Here is a 20,997-nt window from a genome sequence, read left to right as displayed (position 1 = left end):
CTGAGAGTGAGACAGCATTGGTGATTGCCGGCAGTGACAGGGTCTTTCACTGAAGTGTTTGAAATGTTCTCGTCCGAATCCATTTTAAATCGCGAGCTCAGCAAGAGCATGGATTATCACTATACGGGACCTGTGGAGCAGCGATTTAACCCTTACACTTTTAACGGAGGGTAAGACTGCCGGGCAAAAATATGGGATACCCCGATCAGTAATGGGGTGCTTTTCGGTGCGATTATCCATGTTTATGTTCTTCCGCTCAGTATTCGCAGCAGTATCTGCCGCTTCGCTTATAGAAATGTGAATTGTCATTTGTACATACTTGTATGCATACATGTTGTGTTTAACGCTACCACGTCAGGCAGACTGAACCCCTCAGGCTTTGTGTGTGTGTGTGTATATATATATATATATATATGTCACACTGTTCAAAAGTTAGTTTTTCGCTTTGTGCCCGGCCCTGCAAGTGCGCAGTTATGTGCAACAATTGTTGCCTTGGTTTCACTTTCTGTTTCATTAAATACAAAGTTGTCATCCTGCACTTTGTTAGCTCATCTTGTAGTGTCCCTGGCACTCACTCAATTACTACTGCACCTGATTCTAAAGTAATTGCAAATTAGCCTTGTATATAACAGTCATGTTTTACACTGTATATTGTGAGTCAGTCCCTAAGCTCAAGTAACTGACAGGAATACAGAGCATGTGGTTGAATAACCAAAAAGAAGTTTGATGAGGCACAGATTTTTGCTGCTAAAGGGCTATTGTTGCCTTGGGCTAGTATAAGGGTGATGGCACATGGAAGCTACTAGTAGCAGCTACTTGTCACGGCTACTAAAATAGACAATGCTGATCATTTACTGATAATTGTCTGTGTGTTTTAGCAGAGGCAATTCTCGTTATTGTCTATGGCAGGGTATTTTCTGGAGTTAAGTAGCTGCTACTAGTATCTCATACTGGGGCACATTTATAAACACTGGGCAAATTAGCTTCTAGGCAATAACCAATGACAGGCAAGCAAATGTTTGCTTTCATTGTTTAGCCTGCATGTCGTAGAATAAAGCCAGTTGCTGATTAGTTGCTATGGGATAGTGCCCATGTGCAAATCTGCTCAGTGTTTATAAATGAGCCCCCAGTGTTTATTGTTAGCCTACATCAGTGTTTAAGCTTTAGTCTGCTTTTATCTCTACCTCAAAAGACTTACCCCCAACGTAATAAAGAGAGCTATCCTGGTGCAGTAACCCATAGCAAAAGGTTCTACCTACTTATTGGTTTCTAATTGGTTACTGCACTTGGGGATTCTTAAGCTGGCTATACATTGAAAGATCTTCTCTATGGTGAGGTCACCAAACAAGCAGATCTTTTCTTGATATGCTCACCACAATGACATGAATCGGGATGAGGACTGCTCCAGCGAGCTGATGTTGTCCTTGCCGCAAAATGATTTTAAAATCTGGCTGATTTTTGGGCATATACAGGTCAGGCAGGTCTGCTGCGGGGTCCCATACACAGGCTGATACGCTGCCAACTTGGTCTTAAATCTGTACATTAAATCTGTATGTATCTTTTATTATTGGTGTTTTTAATTACATAAACCCTAAAGACTGTTAGGATTTGAGAAAATGGGATAGAAATGAAGGCTAATGTCTTCTGTTAGGCTGATGGGCTTCATAAATAAAAAATCAACCAATTTGTACTTGGAATAAAATAGGTTTAGGTGAATGACTTATAAATTTATCCGGATTTTTAATTTCTCCTAGGACTGTGCTGGCTCTTGCAGGTGATGACTTTGCTCTTGTGGCTTCTGACACAAGACTTAGTGAAGGTTATAGTATCCACAGCAGGAACACACCGAAATGCTACAAACTGTAAGTTACATTGTAAAGATGTTTCATTTGCAAATTTGTACACGTACAATACATATACAAGCACACACAATCAGCAATCTTTTTGTAAGATAGAGAGAGAGAGAATATCATCATACACGTCACTGATGTGATGTCACATCATCATACACTTACATACAAGAACACAAACAAACTGGGAGGGGAAAATCTTTGAATTTGATAGTACTATTGGTATATGCACAAATATTATTGCACACTACAGAATTTCACAGAATCGGATACAAATGTTTTGGTAGCCCATTAGCCCATCTGTTATGTTAGTTTAATGGGGTCTCTGGCATTCCAAGTCATATGATATATTTGGAATGCCCAAGTGGCTATTTTGAGTAATAGTTCCCACTGATAAATCGCTAGATCTGCGTCCACAGTAATATATATATTTTTTATTTATTCTGTGTGTGAGGTGACATCATATTTTAATTTTTTTTTTGTGTGTAATCTCAAGTGTCTACAAAATGTTTGTATTTATTATTGGTATTTTTTTTTATTATTTTAGAACAGACAATACAGTTATTGGTTGCACTGGATTCCATGCAGACTGCCTCACACTCACAAAAATTATTGAAGCCAGACTAAAGGTAAGATCTGCATTTACTGTATATCAGGCTTTTTGTAACATATGTGAAGTATGTTCTTATCTTAACGGTTTCCCCATATCTGTGTATTAACTCTAGATGTACAAACATTCAAATAACAAAACGATGACCAGTGGAGCTATAGCTGCCATGTTATCCACCATTCTCTACTCTCGCCGTTTTTTCCCTTACTACGTATACAACATCATTGGAGGCCTTGATGAAGAAGGTGAATTTCTGAACTATTTCTAAATTACAAGTATAGTATCACTAGAATCTTCTTTTCATGCAAATGTGTTCATGCCTGTCCATATTGCTTGCAAAGAAAAAAAAAAGTGAAAATATTAGAAGAACAAATATAATATTTAGCCTTTCTCTTAGAACCTGGGTTGCCTCTAAGCTTTAGAAGTTTGCTACAATATCTGCCTGCTACTCTGTATTGTAAATGTTACAATAAACAGTAGAAATCTTTACCTGTACTTAAAAGTTTCTGCTTTAAGAGGACAACAATGATATAAAAACATAATAGATATGGTGTGGGGCACAACCACGCAAATTAATAAACCTATTTATTACCCCAGTGTTTTGTAGCAACTCACAAAATGATTAAAAACATAAATATATCCAAATGTGTGTGTATATATCTTTTACCCTCAGATAATTCTTTCAGCGCAGCCTGTGTACAAACTAAGAGGCTAATGTTACAGGAGTGTTTTTCCCTTAGCTAACAATCACTTGAATGGGAAAAGTGAGTGCTTTTCATCCAGAAAACACCAACTTCCTGATGCTTCCCACTGAAGTAGTAGCTGCACTGATGTGACCATGACTCTTATTCAGATTTGCCTAGTTGATAACCCTATATGATGATAACCTAAATGGACTTGCCTTGCTAACACTTATGTTCCCATAGTTTATTAAGCAAAGGGTTAAAGCCTTTACTTTATGGTTTAAGTCAATGCAATGTTTAATAGTTGATTTATTTATCACAAAGGTAAAGGGGCAGTGTACAGCTTTGATCCAGTTGGCTCATACCAGAGGGATGCATACAAAGCTGGTGGCTCTGCGAGTGCCATGTTGCAGCCTCTTCTTGACAACCAAGTAAGTTACAGCATGCACTTAATGCACGTAATAACCACATGTATGTGAGTAAAATCCAATTAACGTTATGTCACTTAGTAGTAGGACTTGTTACTCCCATCCATTATTTTATTTTGAAAAGAAACTGTTCTTTGCTTCAATTTTTAGTTGTTTTTCTCTTAAGGAAATATCACGGGGGGTGGTTTGTCTGCTACTAAAATGTATCCGGCAGACAAGCACCTACAATTGCCCCGTCTGTCTTCCATTTACTTTAAACCCCCTGAGACTGCAAGTTTGTGGCACAAAAGTGTTTTAGCCAACTGAGAAAGTTATCCAGAGGCCATAGTGCTAAAAGGGACACATAGGGGCACATTTATCAAAGTGCGATTGCTTCCGAATACAAAAAATGTAGTATTTTTTCTAATTTATAGAACTGTGCTTATTTTCTGCATTTTTTTTCTGTTTATTTGCATAACTTTTTCATACTTTGCAACAAAATCGTACTTGTTGCAATGAGTATGTAAGTTGTGGATTCATTAAAGCTTCGTTACCGTGACTTCCTTTGGCCAGGTTGGAGCTGCAGAGTGCCATTGAGCCCTATGGGAGACTTTCCTTGGGCCAGGTTGGAGCTGCAGAGTGCCATTGAGCCCTATGGGAGACTTTCCTTGGGCCAGGTTGGAGCTGCAGAGTGCCATTGAGCCCTATGGGAAACTTTCCTTGGGCCAGGTTGGAGCTGCAGAGTGCCATTGAGCCCTATGGGAGACTTTCCTTGGGCCAGGTTGGAGCTGCACAGTGCCATTGAGTTCTATGGGAGACTTTCCTTGGGCCAGGTTGGAGCTGCACAGTGCCATTGAGTTCTATGGGAGGCTTCCAAAAACATGCACAGAAGGATCAAAGTCAGAAAGGTTTTCCCGCCGTTTATGATAATTTACGAAAATTTAGTGACTTTCAGATCGCCAATACGATATTATCGTGACTATTACAATTTTTTTCGTAATCGTTTTTGTATCTAATACGAATTTTACCCATTTTGGGATTCGAACTCCTACTTTTATGAATGTTCCCCTTAGTTGTGTGTGTATTGATGTCATTTATAAAATATGCTTTTTCCCAAACATGCGCCTTGTACTTGCGGGAGCATCCTGCAACTTCCAAACCTCCTTTGATGAATTGTGCGCAAGTTTATGCACTGACACAAGGGAAGCCTGGAATGTGGCATGTTACATCAGTGGCTACTACTGGCTAGTGGCAAGCGGATTGCATGCTCATACCATGATAAACCAAAGAGCTGGAAGTGGCACCTTCCACACTCTATCAGTGTTGGCCCTATGTTTCACGTGAATGTGCATGGTGTCAGATGAAACTTGACACATGGCCACAATAATGTTGGTATTCTGGCAAAAATGTAATTTGCAGCTGAAAAGTGCACTTATCACCATGCACTGTATAAGTGAGCCTTCTCATGTGTAATTTAAGTAGCAATGATATTGGCGGCACATAAGTGATATGGTTTAATTTTGTTCGTGCTTTTTACTATTAGATTGGATACAAGAACATGCAGAACGTTGAGCAGTTACCTCTGACATTGGAGAAGGCACTGAAGCTCATCAAAGATGTGTTCATATCTGCTGCTGAGAGGGATGTATACACAGGCGATGCACTGCATATAAGCATCGTGACTAAAGATGGCATAAGAGAAGAGTCTGTATCTCTTAGGAAAGATTAATTCACATGCTGTAGGTATCTTCTGAACTCACTCAGAACATTCTTTGATTTCTGCAATTTTGATCTTTTTTATGTTTCTCTAAAAATAAAAAAAAGAATAACTTAAGGTGTCTGCAAATTTATATTCGTTAAGGCATTTTTTTTCCAGTTTATTAGTGTAGTGGGCTGATGATCCAATATACAATGTTTTAGGGACAGATTATAATATACAAAGATGTAATTTAAAGCAGTGTATGGAGCCATTGGGCAGACTGGGGGTCATAAAAAAAAAAAAAAAAGTGCTTGTAGGTCTTCAGTTGGAAAGCTATTCTGTAAAGAATAATTCCAACGTAATGAGCTAAAATGCAATTGTAATTTAAAAAAAGTTATTTGTGAATGTTATTACTACAGGTATGGGATCCATAAACTCGTAATCCAGAAAGTTCCGAATTACGGAAAGGCCATCTCCCATAGACTCCATTATAAGCAAATAATTTTAATTTTTAAAAATGATTTCCAATTTCTCTGTAATAATAAAACAGTACCTTGTACTTGATCCTAACTAAGATATAATTAATCCTTTTTTGAAGGCAAACCAATCCTATTGGGTTTAATTAATGTTTAAACTATTTTATAGTAGACTTGGAGTATGGAGATCTGAATTAGGAAAGACCCCTTATCCAGAAAACCCTAGGTCCCATGCATTCTGCATAACAGGTCCCACACTTGTACTAGAAAGTGGTACCTGTCTGGTTATTTACATTCACTGCATTTCTAGCTCTGGTTCTTAAAATAATGTAGCAGGGTAACTAAGTTTTACAACATTGTTTCAGGAGTCATAGTCAGAAAACAGAAAGGGATAAATAAACAATACTTTCACCCCACACCAGCAGCCTATCAGCAGAACAATGGGTAGGTAACAAGATAATAGCTCACTGACACCTCTGCTGAAGGATTCAGCTGCATGAATTGATAGTACCTTCATGTTTCCATGCTCTGCCCCTGCTCTGCTTTGGGCTTAAGCAAGTGTCAGTGGAGAAGCTGCCCTGTATTATAGTGTGTGGTTAAACTGGCAAATCTGCCCATACTGCCTCATATTCATTTTTAGGTCACTGGCAGACGCAGCACTTTGTCACTCTTGAGAAATCTTGCTTGCCACAGGCAACAGAGAAGATACATCTGGACTGTTCCCTGTGTGAAATTGTGCAGGTTAAACTGAATTCTGACATGACCGCAAAAATACAGAGAGCAACATTGTTGTGGAATTATGCAATAAGCCAGCTTTACCTGTGACTGTTCACATAGCGAGCAATGCAAAGGTATTTTGGGTGCTTTGCTGCTCTTTGGGAGTGTGATTTCCTGTGGGCAACAAGAGGCCCCAATCTTCCATTTTACTTTAAATGTACCAAAAAAAGCAGCCAGGGTAAAATAAGTACAATATATCACTCTTGTAACAAGACGTATCAACATAAGGATCACATCAATAACATGGGACATAATAAAATATCACAAAGGGGTCACACAATTCAGTGTGTATGTCCAAAACACACTTTGGAGTAAGATGCATTCAACATCTGGATGGATTAGAGCTCACTCAACTGATTCCAGCACCAACAAAATAACTCGCTTTGGCACAAGTCTTGCATACAGAGAGAGACAGGATTTCTGGTGATTTTAAACACAGGTCAGAATAATTGATTGTGTTAAGAGATTTTTATTTCAGTATTACACAATATTTCCTTTTTAAATTTATGGGAGACCCACTCTCTCTGGGAACTGCATTGGCATGTTTTCATCCCATTTTCCCTTTTACCTGGTAACTGGACCACCCCTAACATCTGGGATCTGGGAAAGGAGTCCAGGAGGTGCCAGGGGTGTCTGCTGGTGTAGCAATAATCTCCTATCTGTAAGCTTCAAAAAAATAAATAAATAAATAAATCTTTCTTTGAAGCTGCTTGAATATCAAATCCTTAAATGTAGTTACACCAAAAAGTCAATACTATGCCCTTCCCTATGAACAGTAAGAGGGTATTTTGTTCAGATCCTCGACAAATGTCAGGATATTCTCATCAGATCTGTACCATAGAAAAAATTATCTACATAGCATCTAAAATAACTGCTGTGTTTACGAATAAGTGGGGTACAGAAGAACAGGAACAGCACCTCTTGTCTTTGCTGTTCCTGTTCTTCTGTACCCCACTTATTCGTATGCCGATGGAAAGTGGCCATTGGGGAACCTGCACTACTTCTCACAAGGCTTGGTGCTGACTACTACTCTACGAATAAGTGGGGGACAGAGGAAATGGTGTGTCTCATGCCAGTGTATGAGTTTATTGGCATATGTGTGTGCTACACTAGATCCCATCGCAGTTCCACCAGCTGAAGGTGAAAACAACTCTCGGATTTATTTAACACATTGTATAAAAAAAAAAAAAAAAAAACCAAAAGGGAAAACACATATTCTGTCATAGACTATCATAGTAAGGGTTGCTACTTAGGAGATGTCAGACTGCATGAATCCCTGCATCATACGGAATGAAGGTATACAAATTATGAACGTCCATAGTGACAAAAAGAAAATTCACCTGGGTCAATACTTTTAATCACTGTTAAATAAAAAAAAATCCATGGTATCCTGCAGGTTAAGATCTTAGTTCCTTCATTAATGGCTGCAAAAACTTATCTATATATACAGTTATAGTCGCTCCCATGCTTCTGCCCTCTATGCTGATACCTTGCTCCCTCTGTAATAAAAAAAAGTTGGAGCTATTCCTGCATCCACGTCTCCATTTCAGTGCTACTTACATGTACCTGAACAGATCTTATAGTGTAAAGCATGTATTTCCATAAATTACATAAAAACAGAATACGTTTAGGGGCCCAATAACTAGTCAGTAAGTCAACAGTTCATTTAATTAATTTGCTAATTACTCAGTTCATTAGGATTCAGTAACATTTTCCCTAAGTTAAAACCCTACACTCCTTCCTGCCCCTGCTCTGCGCTGTCATTGTTTCATACTAAAGTTATGCAAGTTTCTTTGAAAGTAACATACATTTTTGCATAGGTGTAAATTGCTTAGTGAAGGGGCCTAATGATGCTGCTGTGGGGCCCATTGACCACTCATTCCAAACAGGTCCAAACTCATTACAAACATGTTGCGATACAATAAGCAGTTCATATACAGTGGTGTGAAAAACTATTTGCCCCCTTCCTTATTTCTTATTCTTTTGCATGTTTGTCACACTTAAATGTTTCTGCTCATCAAAAACCATTAACTATTAGTCAAAGATAACATAATTGACCACAAAATGCAGTTTTTAAATGAAGGTTTACGTTATTAAGGGAGAAAAAAATCTCCAAATCTACATGGCCCTGTGTGAAAAAGTGATTGCCCCCCTTGTTAAAAAATAACTTAGGCTGATGCCACACGAGGCGTAGGGCTGATTTTTTGGCAAGCGGAAAAGCGCTTGCCGAAAATTCAGCCCTACGCCTGCTACTTGTGCCTGCACCTGAATGAATGGGATACGCTCGGGTGCAGGCACATGTAGCCGATATACGCATGAAAATGCGAGACTTTGCATTCTCTCGCGTTTTCATGCAGGCTACATGTGCCTGCACCCGAGGGTATCCCATTCATTCAGGTGCAGGCACAAGTAGCAGGCGTAGGGCTGAATGTTCGGCAAGCGCTTTTCCGCTTGCCGAAAATTTCAGCCCTACGCCTCGTGTGGCATCAGCCTTAACTGTGGTTTATCACACCTGAGTTCAATTTCTGTAGTCACCCCCAGGCCTGATTACTGCCACACCTGTTTCAATCAAGAAATCACTTAAATAGGAGCTACCTGACACAGAGAAGTAGACCAAAAGCACCTCAAAAGCTAGACATCATGCCAAGATCCAAAGAAATTCAGGAACAAATGAGAACAAAAGTAATTGAGATCTATCAGTCTGGTAAAGGTTATAAAGCCATTTCTAAAGCTTTGGGACTCCAGCGAACCACAGTGAGAGCCATTATCCACAAATGGCAAAAACATGGAACAGTGGTGAACCTTCCCAGGAGTGGCCGGCCGACCAAAATTACCCCAAGAGCGCAGAGACAACTCATCCGAGAGGCCACAAAAGACCCCAGGACAACATCTAAAGAACTGCAGGCCTCACTTGCCTCAATTAAGGTCAGTGTTCACGACTCCACCATAAGAAACAGACTGGGCAAAAACGGCCTGCATGGCAGATTTCCAAGGCGAAAACCACTTTTAAGCAAAAAGAACATTATGGCTCGTCTCAATTTTGCTAAAAAACATCTCAATGATTGCCAAGACTTTTGGGAAAATACCTTGTGGACCGACGAGACAAAAGTTGAACTTTTTGGAAGGTGCGTGTCCCGTTACATCTGGCGTAAAAGTAACACAGCATTTCAGAAAAAGAACATCATACCAACAGTAAAATATGGTGGTGGTAGTGTGATGGTCTGGGGTTGTTTTGCTGCTTCAGGACCTGGAAGGCTTGCTGTGATAGATGGAACCATGAATTCTACCGTCTACCAAAAAATCCTGAAGGAGAATGTCCGGCCATCTGTTCGTCAACTCAAGCTGAAGCGATCTTGGGTGCTGCAGCAGGACAATGACCCAAAACACACCAGCAAATCCACCTCTGAATGGCTGAAGAAAAACAAAATGAAGACTTTGGAGTGGCCTAGTCAAAGTCCTGACCTGAATCCTATTGAGATGTTGTGGCATGACCTTAAAAAGTCGGTTCATGCTAGAAAACCCTCAAATAAAGCTGAATTACAGCAATTCTGCAAAGATGAGTGGGCCAAAATTCCTCCAGAGCGCTGTAAAAGACTCGTTGCAAGTTATCGCAAACGTTTGATTGCAGTTATTGCTGCTAAGGGTGGCCCAACCAGTTATTAGGTTCAGGGGGCAATTACTTTTTCACACAGGGCCATGTAGGTTTGGATTTTTTTTCTCCCTAAATAATAAAAACCCTCATTTAAAAACTGCATTTTGTGTTTACTTGTGTTATCTTTGACTAATAGTTAAATGTGTTTGATGATCAGAAACATTTTGTGTGACAAACATGCAAAAGAATAAGAAATCAGGAAGGGGGCAAATAGTAAATACTTCCAATAATTAATGTGCTAATCAACAGTCCATTGGGGATCAGTGGAATTTACCTTAAAGGAGAAGGAAAGGTAAAAACTCAGTAAGCTTTATCAGAAAGGTCTATGTAAATACAGCCAGAAGCACTCACAGAAACGCTGCACTGACTTCTCTGTAAAAAGATTTCTGTGTCTTGAATTCCTGTGCCAGAGACACGCAGCTTTGTGTTCTCTGCTCTTTCCTGCTGCCCCCTCCCTCAAGAATGCTAAGAACTCACCCCCCCCCCCTTAGGAATGTGGATCTGAGCCAATCAGCAGGAAGCTGACTCATAGTCTTACTAACTGAGCATATACACTGGTCTGGGTGTCTGTGCAGGAGTGAGGCATTATGGGAACTTTCTTTACACAGCTCAGCGTTTTTTCTTCCTGTTTGGCGTCTGATCTTCTGAACAGGTGAAATATGAGGAGACTTAACGGCACTATTGAGACAACTCAAGGTATGCCTGCAGTTTGAGATTAACTCTTTATTAGCCTTTCCTTCTCCTTTAAGTAGTTCAATAAATTTTTCCTGGTAACACTTCCTCCTTGTTTTTTTGAAAGCGAGCATCTCATTGGTTGGTATGACGTACTACTCCAGCAGCAAACTTTGCACATGATGTTATTTTACCCTGTATCTAATGCAAAACATTGCAGTGTTGCAGTGCTTAAGGCAGTGATCCCCATCCAGTGGCCCGGGAGCAACATGTTGCTCTCCACCCCCTTTGATGTTGCTCCCAGTGGCCTCAAAGTAGGTGCTTATATACATTTCTGGCTTGGAGGCAAGTTTTAGAAGCACAGAGACACAGTTTTACTCCGAGCAGAGCTTCCTGCAGGCTAGTAATCCACATGGGGCTACCTAAAAGGCAATCACAGCCCTTATTTGGCACCCCCAAATAACTCTTTTTATGCTTGTGTGGTTTCCCAAAACTTTTTACATCTGAGTGTGGCTCATGTATAAATTAGGTTGGGGATCCCTGGCTTAAGGTATAGCATGCAGGGTGATGCATGTACTGTATATTCATTCTGCAGCCCTACAGCAATCCTGCACGGTTAGAGCTGTCTCTCTTGCCTTCAGGGCCAGTTGAAGAGTAGAATCAATGCCTGCATGAATATATATGAATTGTGACCACTAGATGTCACTCTTATACTATATAATGTGTGGTTACAGTTTCACATTAGTCTGATAAATTTTGACAAGTCCTACACAGGGAGAGCCAATACAGCTGTTAATTTAAACTCCAATGCTAATATTTGAGAATAAAGAGATAAATGCAGTTGAATTGCTTTTTTAACTTGACTAAGCAAGCAGGCATTTCCAGGCCAAACTCCTCTCTGTGTAGCTGCAATCAGACCAAAGCTGTGCCTGTCAGTGCAGCTAGACATGTGCGTAGTGGTCCACTATTTAATAGTAATTTAATGTGTCTATTCTATTTTTAGATTTTCTCTTTTGTTTTTTCGCGAGTAAATGCGGGCCCTTGAGATCAAGTTCTCTGGTGGGCCCCAGGTGCCCCAGTCCGACACTGGTAGTGGATCCACTTCTCTCCGCCTGCCTGCAGAACCCAGGTGGTCAGAAGTGGAGCAAACGCTTTGTGTGCCCTTGTCCTGAATTCCAGAAGAAAGAGGATAAGGTCAGACAAGTTCTCCCTGCTGGTCTCTTCTTCCCATGCTTTCAACAACAAAGTAATCATCTTAGATAGAGATGCGTTAGGCCTGAGCACGATTATGGCATAAAGCCCCATCATAACATGGGGAGCCAGCAGTCCAGTGTCGAACTGGACCTCCTTACATGCAACACCTACTCCCCAAATCATTAGAAATTAAGGGTTGGTGGCAGTTATAGAGTGAGGTCTACTATGGCCTGGCCCCAGTACTTGGATTAGCCAATCAAACAGATTAGAACTAAAGCCTAGAACCCTCCCAGCAGCTCATAAATTCTTCAGTGCCGATTTGTTTCTAATTTCTGAACCTTACACTGCAGCAGACTATTTTGTGACAGGCACTTTCAAGATTTCAGTAGAACTATCCTCATAAAGCCAAATAGCCAAGAACAGAAGAGCAACCTCTGTCTAACACCAGCATATTAAACATTGACTGAACTGGCCTCAGAAAAGGTTGAGGGGTCATTTACGATGATCCCAGACAGAATGCAAGAGCACTGAAAGGTACAAAAACACTCCTTATTCTGCCATGTTTTTGCACTTGTGCTCTGCACTGGAGTTTTTCCATTCAGTAGGTAGAAAGGTAGGTCCCCATGGGATGACAAGGAATGACACCATTCCCGTTGGGTTGTTTAATCTTTAATAGTGTAGGTAGGATTGGAGCGTTTCCCCTGCTTGACAAAAAAGGCAAGCCACTGATAATATTCATGTGCAGCAACTTCTACAGACAGTTAAAAAGGAACTATCCTGACTACCGAGCATCTTACTTTACATGAGTACTGTATTCCATGCTGCCCAGCCTATCAGTAAAAGCATGGGATCTCCCTGCCTACATGCCTCACCCATTAGTAAAAACATACCAAACGTGCAATCTTTTTTTTCTGCTTTTGGATAAAGCGATTTGGGTTTGCAAAAATGTGAATTTCACATGGTTAATAAGACTTGGGGACTTCTGGCATGTGCCTGGAGTTATAAAGCCTAGCAACCCTTGAATTGGGTATCTCCAGGTTGTAAACATTTAAAAACCCTGGAACTGGTTTAATAAACTTTGCTATCTGGTATGAGACTTTACATTTCCAAATGAAAATAAACCAGAATAAACCAGCCATTATAGAGGGGAAACAAAATGGTATTACTTGTAAACTGTATGAATTTTATATATTAACTAAAGCGATTTTATTTAATACAGTGACATCTAAAGAGAATTTAAAGAAAGACAACATGATAAAGTATCCTGTTCAGGATGAGGTTTGATGGGCAAGATCTGGTTGCCATTGTAAAAACCGGGATCTCTATAGCAGGTTGTTAATTGATACCTATTAGCATAAGGTATAACTTCAACCTGCTTCGGTGACCTTGCTCAAAGCATACCATAGACGTCTGTTTGGTGTTGAAAGATGGAAGTATACAGAGCAAATGGTCAGCTGCCTTCCCCTAATGTCCAGCTGTTGTCCCAGTACACTGGTTTGTTTTTCTCTGAAATAGATATTCAGTCGGCTGCTCCTCCCAACATCCCTGTAAACAGACCTTTGCTTATTTAAAGGAAAGGTAGCCTAAAACTGAGTGGTATCCCGACGTAATGGTCATTACATTTTATGTATAGTGCATTTGACAACTACAGAAAATGACAACTACATTTGACAACTACAGAAAATGGTCCTATGTTTCAATTGTTGGGCTGACGTCACCTGTTCTCAGCCTCATTGCATTTGCTGCAAGCCACAAGTTTTCTCATGCCCACATAATAAAAGCAATTAATTGCTGCCCAGGTCTTTGCTAAATGTCCATTTGCTGATATTTTTCCCATTATTTTGCTGTTGTGGTTCCCTCTCCGCATAGTTTTCACTGTACAAAATGTACTAATTCCTTGTAATATGGGTGCAAAATGCAGCACTGGCACCTGAATTGAAAATTGCACTGCCAAGGTGGCTATAAAAATGCTGCATGTATCTATATTCTGTGTCATTCTTTCATACAGGGGATAAGAAACTTTTGGGCACTGGGTTGGAGTGGGCCTGTGGCTCTGTGGGATACCAAGAAGAAACCCTGTGGGCCCTGCTGTTCCAGACCGGGTCCCCAACAGGAAACATCAGCTCTCCCTCCCTTGATTGTGCCTTGGTAAGTATGAGCTATACGTGCTGGGGCAGGGGGATGGCGGTGGTCGAGTAGCCAGAACCCTGGGGGTGTGTGGGACCCTGAGTTGGCAGCCCCTGGTGGGCCCTGCACACCCCTGTCTGACCCTGTTTGGACAGGGTCCTCTTTATCTATTGCATCGATTATTGGTTGTTTTTGTATGTAAATCTGTATATAAAAGATATACCGCCATTTATTGTACAGCCCTGCAGAATATATTGGTGCTTTAAAAATTCGTGAAATATATAAAACTGATGTTCATTGCATTAACAGAACACTCTGGGCAGAAGAAATTGACAGCTGACATCCACTGACATCTAGTGGACAAAATTAGTTTAGGATTGAAGAACAAATGATTTTACAATAGTGTCAGTTTGCTTTTAAATGAACTTTTAGTATCCCGTAGAAATATATATTTTGAGATAATATGCAATTAGTTTTCCTTTGCAAATGTTGTGTTTGTGTCTCTGCATTATTTGCCTTCAGTTGTACCTTTTGCTATATTCTTACATTCTTCAGATTTTTTTTCCTGGTTCGGATTTTAGCACTAAAAGTCACGGAAAAAGAAGTTGCGACTTTTCCGAGATTTATCCAAACAGCTAAAAATCTGAATCTGACAATTCCCTAGCTAAAACTTGCAGAGATCATGTAGAAGTCAGTGGCAGATGTCCCTTCCCTTTCCTGTCCTGAAAGATTCTTCTTTAGAGGTTTCAGATTTTTGACACTGGTTTTTGTGCAACAATTCAAAAAAGTTGCAGTTTACATGTGGCAAGTCAAAAAATTTGGGATCTTCGGGACTTTTCTGCGACTTATCTTACATGGACTTTTGCAGTTCAGAATTTTTAGTAAATATAGCTCCATATTCGTGGAAATGAGTTTTAGCAAATGTTCCCCTAGATTTTATTATCTAATACAGGTATAGGACCCATTATCCAGAATGCTCAGGACCAAGGGTATTCCGGATAAGGGGTCTTTCCGTAATTTGGATCTCCATACCTTAAGTCTACTAAAAAATTAATAAAACATTAAATAAACCCAATAGGATTGTTTTGCATCCAATAAGGATTATTTATATCTTAGTTGGGATCAATTACAAGGTTCTGTTTTATTTCTACATAAAAAAAGGAAATCAGTTTTAAAATTCTGAATTATTTGCTTATAATGGAGTCTATGGGAGACGGGCTTTCCGTAATTCGGAGCTTTCTGGATAACGGGTTTCCGGATAAGGGGTCCGATACCTGTACTACCTATGTTTCTGTTAGGACCCCTGCCTGGCGCAAGGGACACTAGCAACCCAGTATAATACTAGATGAGTATTTGTGTTGCAATCCACAAATAGATTTATACACTCAAGGCTAGTAACAATATAAGACCTTTTATTACATACATATGGGCTTATCTGAAAAGATATAAATGATACTGTCATCTGTGTTTAAGTTTGAAGGGTTAAGTGTTTAAACAGAAGGATAAAGGCCCTGAACATGCTCATAGGTCAGCCCTGGTTAGAAATGTGAGACTAAGCAATTTTTCATTTGCACAGAGAGGCATGTATTTTACTGTAACTAACCTTGCAGCATAGAAAGAAATGGGATGGATGTTTAAATGTATTTAAATCTGCCCAAGTGAGTGCAGATTGGGGTTGTATAAAGCAAGCAATGCATGTGCTGCCCATTCCTTCTGTCCAGTTGTGTTACAGAGAAAATATATTCAATTTAAAGGACAAGGAAAGGTTAATATAAATTAAAAGTAAGTCTAAAGGCATTCATTTTAAGTACTTACTGCATATCTAAATTCCCAGATCCCTGCTTGCTTCTCTGAGATATGGTGCTGGCAGCCTACAGCAGTGTGAAGACTACAGTGACATCACTGAGATCTCTCTCCCCTTCCTGTGATGCTAAACCACAGGTGCTAGGTCCTAAACCACACAAATACAGTTGCCCATAGCAACCAATCATTTTTTATTTGGTAAAAGACTAAAACGAACTGCTGATTGGCTGCTATGGGAATCAGCACTTGTGCAATTTAGCAAGTTTGTAAATAAGCTATTCTATGTATTACATTGCATTTATTCTTTAAACCTGCCGATAGGCACACTGAAACCCACCATTCACATGACCTGTGTATGCAGGGCTTCATGATTTAAAACTGAAAATATTACTGGGGAGAGGAGAGTAACATGGAAGACATTCACCTACAATTTGTTTATCCAGAACATCAAGGATGAATAACAGAATTCCACGGGCAGAGAAAAGACACACAGGTGGCCTGCAGGGGCAGTTGGAGTCAGGCTAACTACAGGAGAAAAGCAGAGAGAACATACAGTAAAAGTAATACTGTGTATAATGCATACAGGACAGTAAGAAACAGGGGAGTAGTTAATAGTAGTAAAGGGTTAACACGGATATGGAAGGCACAAAAGCAAGGAAGAATAAAGAAATAATGAACATAGACAAAAGGGAGGAGGGAATCCAAGTAGTAAGAAAAATATATATATTCAATTCATACAGAGGTAAATAAAGGCCAAAATACAAGATGAGGTGGAAAAAGATGTAACACGGAGTAAGGTAAGACAAACACTAATTACTGCCAGCTGAACTGGGACATCCCTAGATGCCCCTCCCACCTTGTGTTTTTGCCTGTTCTACCAGCGGAAGGTAGAGAAATGGTGATTCTGTTCTGTTATCATCCCCTTCTTCTTCAAAAAAAGGATGCAAAAGCCTTATTATTTTTCTTTCTGCCTGAAAAGACACAAAAATTGATCAGAGCTTTAAATTAAATAGTAGAAGATCAAGAGAAAGAAAAAACAGGATGCTACTAAGCTACTGTTGTTTTTTTCTAAACAAAGTTCAGATAAGTTTCCGGTTAATCCGGTGACTAAGTAGGTGATAGAATCTGTGTGGAAGAAGCCTACCAGGAGGCCAGAATTCTCTCTTCAAACAGAAGTTTCTGGTACACAAGCAAGAAGTGTCATCCCAGGAAGAACCACATTTCATTTGCCAGACTGTCCAAAAGAACAACAATTCCAGTGGAGTAGATATCCGGTTTAAAATATCTTATGGACAGAAGGGCAGATACAGTTCTTAGAAAGACTTATGTCAGCAGCAGTATCTAAACCTGCTATAGCATCAAGGAGGTTGATATGTTGAATCAATAATATAGAAGAAGAGATTGACACCACAGGGTCTACAGATGACATTTTGGATGTGTTGAAATTTGTTAAATTAGCCACTAATTCTTCATGTGACTGTGAAACAGTCAAGTTTTCAGATAGGCTAATGGCATTATCTGTGGTAGGCTAAAGAGTTTTATGGGTTAAAGCCTAGAAAACAGATGTTGCTTTTGGTATTTTATACAAATACTAAACACTATAAACGTGACATCTTGTCCTCGCAAGATACAGCCTGTGGTAGCTAGGTGCTTCAGTCCTATCATTAGTGCCTCCCCTATATGGAAAGCTAGTAAATACCTTCCATGTGCTGCCTGTAGGATGTAATGGAATGGGAAAATTGGTATACTTACCATTGTAATTTTCCTTTCCATTAGTTCATAAAGCAGCACAAATATAACCTTCCAAAATAACTATGTATTAGCATTAATGTTGTGTGGTTAATGGCAACAAGGCCAACAGGTAGTATTTATACAGCTTGCAGGGTTATATTTATACCTCCAATACCAGTTATATTACACTGTAAAACTATTACCAATGTCCAGTAAATAAACAACATTCAATAAATACCAGTAAAACATTTCCTGCAGAATTAAGAATCCATAAAATACATTTAATAATCAATTAAAAGAATATATACTCTGCACAGACTCCCCCTTTCTGGTATGGTAATGGAGGTGTAAATATAACCCTGTAAGCTACAGTGGAGGAAATAATTATTTGACCCCTCACTGATTTTGTAAGTTTGTCCAATGACAAAGAAATGAAAAGTCTCAGAACAGTATCATTTCAATGGTAGGTTTATTTTAACAGTGGCAGATAGCACATCAAAAGGAAAATCGAAAAAATAACTTTAAATAAAAGATAGCAACTGATTTGCATTTCATTGAGTGAAATAAGTTTTTGAACCCCTACCAACCATTAAGAGTTCTGGCTCCCACAGAGTGGTTAGACACTTCTACTCAATTAGTCAACCTCATTAAGGACACCTGTCTTAACTAGTCACCTGTATAAAAGACACCTGTCCACAGAATCAATCAATCAAGCAGACTCCAAACTCTCCAACATGGGAAAGACCAAAGAGCTGTCCAAGGATGTCAGAGACAAAATTGTAGACCTGCACAAGGCTGGAATGGGCTACAAAACCATTAGCAAGAAGCTGGGAGAGAAGGTGACAACTGTTGGTGCGATTGTTCGAAAATGGAAGGAGCACAAAATGACCATCAATCGACCTCGCTCTGGGGCTCCACGCAAGATCTCACCTCGTGGGGTGTCAATGATTCTGAGAAAGGTGAAAAAGCATCCTAGAACTACACGGGAGGAGTTAGTTAATGACCTCAAATTAGCAGGGACCACAGTCACCAAGAAAACCATTGGAAACACATTACACCGCAATGGATTAAAATCCTGCAGGGCTCGCAAGGTCCCCCTGCTCAAGAAGGCACATGTGCAGGCCCGTCTGAAGTTTGCCAATGAACACCTGAATGATTCTGTGAGTGACTGGGAGAAGGTGCTGTGGTCTGATGAGACCAAAATAGAGCTCTTTGGCATTAACTCAACTCGCTGTGTTTGGAGGAAGAAAAATGCTGCCTATGACCCCCAAAACACCGTCCCCACCGTCAAGCATGGGGGTGGAAACATTTTGCTTTGGGGGTGTTTTTCTGCTAAGGGCACAGGACAACTTATTCGCATTAAAGGGAAAATGGACGGAGCCATGTATCGTGAAATCCTGAACGACAACCTCCTTCCCTCTGCCAGGAAACTGAAAATGGGTCGTGGATGGGTGTTCCAGCACGACAATGACCCAAAACATACAGCAAAGGCAACAAAGGAGTGGCTCAAGAAGAAGCACATTAAGGTCATGGAGTGGCCTAGTCAGTCTCCGGACCTTAATCCAATAGAAAACCTATGGAGGGAGCTCAAGCTCAGAGTTGCACAGAGACAGCCTCGAAACCTTAGGGATTTAGAGATGATCTGCAAAGAGGAGTGGACCAACATTCCTCCTAAAATGTGCGCAAACTTGGTCATCAATTACAAGAAACGTTTGACCTCTGTGCTTGCAAACAAGGGTTTTTCCACTAAGTATTAAGTCTTTTTTTGTTAGAGGGTTCAAAAACTTATTTCACTCAATGAAATGCAAATCAGTTGCTATCTTTTATTTAAAGTTATTTTTTCGATTTTCCTTTTGATGTGCTATCTGCCACTGTTAAAATAAACCTACCATTGAAATGATACTGTTCTGAGACTTTTCATTTCTTTGTCATTGGACAAACTTACAAAATCAGTGAGGGGTCAAATAATTATTTCCTCCACTGTATATAAATACTACCCTTTTGGCCTTGTTGCCATGTTATGCTTAGTAAAAGCAGTTGTACCACCTTGTATTATCATTGGGAGTTATTTCTATTGGATATTTTTTAATTGGTGGGTGGGATGATTGCTTCTTTAAATTTTGGTGTGTTTTTCAGGCTTAGTAATGCCTATGAATAAGTGCCATATGGGTACGAAATGCGTAAGGCTAAGAAGGCAAATAGGAAATATCATTCTGAGTATTTAGACCAAGGTGAGAACGTGTACAAAGAGTGAAGATCGAGAATGCCTCATGCAAGTTTAAAGAGTGTAAAGCAATCCATTTAAAGGGGTATGGACCTTTTCAATCACCTTGACAGCTATTTAGAACACCATTTTGACTACACTAGAGCGCAAGTATTCTGTTTCCGTTATTTTAGGCAAATCTGGCATAAGCAGCGGGTGTTGTTTTTCTCTCTTTCTTTGTACCAGAATTGCCAAGAGTTTTATGAAAGGCTGAACAGGGTGGGCTAATGTCTATTTTCCAACTAATATAACTATGCAGCTTTATATAATCACATTACAGCTACTGTAAGTTTCATGTTTCCGCATCTGACTATGTGTTGAGGCTGGAGCTTTAAGAACTTACTGAATAAATCATTGGCTCATAGTTTAGAATGACAGTTGTTATTTTCATGGCTCCTTCCTAGACATGGATTGGTATATTGTATACTTAGCATGGCTGATTCTTTCGCTTGCTGTAGGTTAAACACCACAGAAATGGTTTAGATTAAAAAGAAACCTTGGCTTCCTTCCATATGAATTTCAGAAGTTTCAATGCAGATATTTTACAGGGAGGATTGTAGAACTATAGGTTTGGCCAGCCTGATGCCGGTTAAAATATGGGGGATGAAGAAATTCACCTTCTCTGAAGTAATGCTTTCTTTATAGGTAGTTCTTTGCCTCTCTCTGGGACAATGCTTTATCACTTATGTATCTATCCCTACTCTACAATACTAATTCCACTCCATTCCGTGGAGTATAGGGCTGCTTAAATACCATGTTCTAAATAATTTATTTTCATAAGATAACTTATTAATGGATCTAATCCTATTCCCCTAAAGTAACTGGGGGGGGGGGGGGGAGGAGCAATACATAGGGGACCCAAGGAGGCAAGTATTAGTCAGCTCACTGTATCCCTATGCTTGTTTGCTTTGTCTCTGTTTTGTGAGTTTATTCCTTGTAATAGTGGCCACACATGGGCCAGTTCTATGTCATCCAACCAAATTTCCAGCAGGATAATTGGCCTGATATTAATGACATTTTGCAAGCTGGCCAGCAATGGTTTTCATCTTGCCT

The 20,997-nt window shown here is 39.8% G+C and overlaps 1 protein-coding gene across 1 annotated transcript; it reads left to right on the top strand.

Annotated features, from left to right (window-relative positions):
- On the top strand, positions 1 to 5,384 carry psmb1 (proteasome subunit beta 1). The gene is given in 6 exon segments (NM_203662.1): positions 1 to 170; positions 1,755 to 1,862; positions 2,398 to 2,479; positions 2,576 to 2,705; positions 3,468 to 3,574; positions 5,094 to 5,384. Coding segments are annotated over 6 exon segments (720 nt in total). The 5' UTR covers positions 1 to 63; the 3' UTR covers positions 5,280 to 5,384.
- Positions 5,385 to 20,997: the final 15,613 nt, after the last annotated feature.

Source organism: Xenopus tropicalis, chromosome 5, assembly GCF_000004195.4.
Source record: "Xenopus tropicalis strain Nigerian chromosome 5, UCB_Xtro_10.0, whole genome shotgun sequence".
NCBI classification, from domain to species: domain Eukaryota; kingdom Metazoa; phylum Chordata; class Amphibia; order Anura; family Pipidae; genus Xenopus; species Xenopus tropicalis.
Note: the sequence above shows the minus strand (reverse complement) of the source record. Positions and strands in the feature narration are given on the sequence as shown.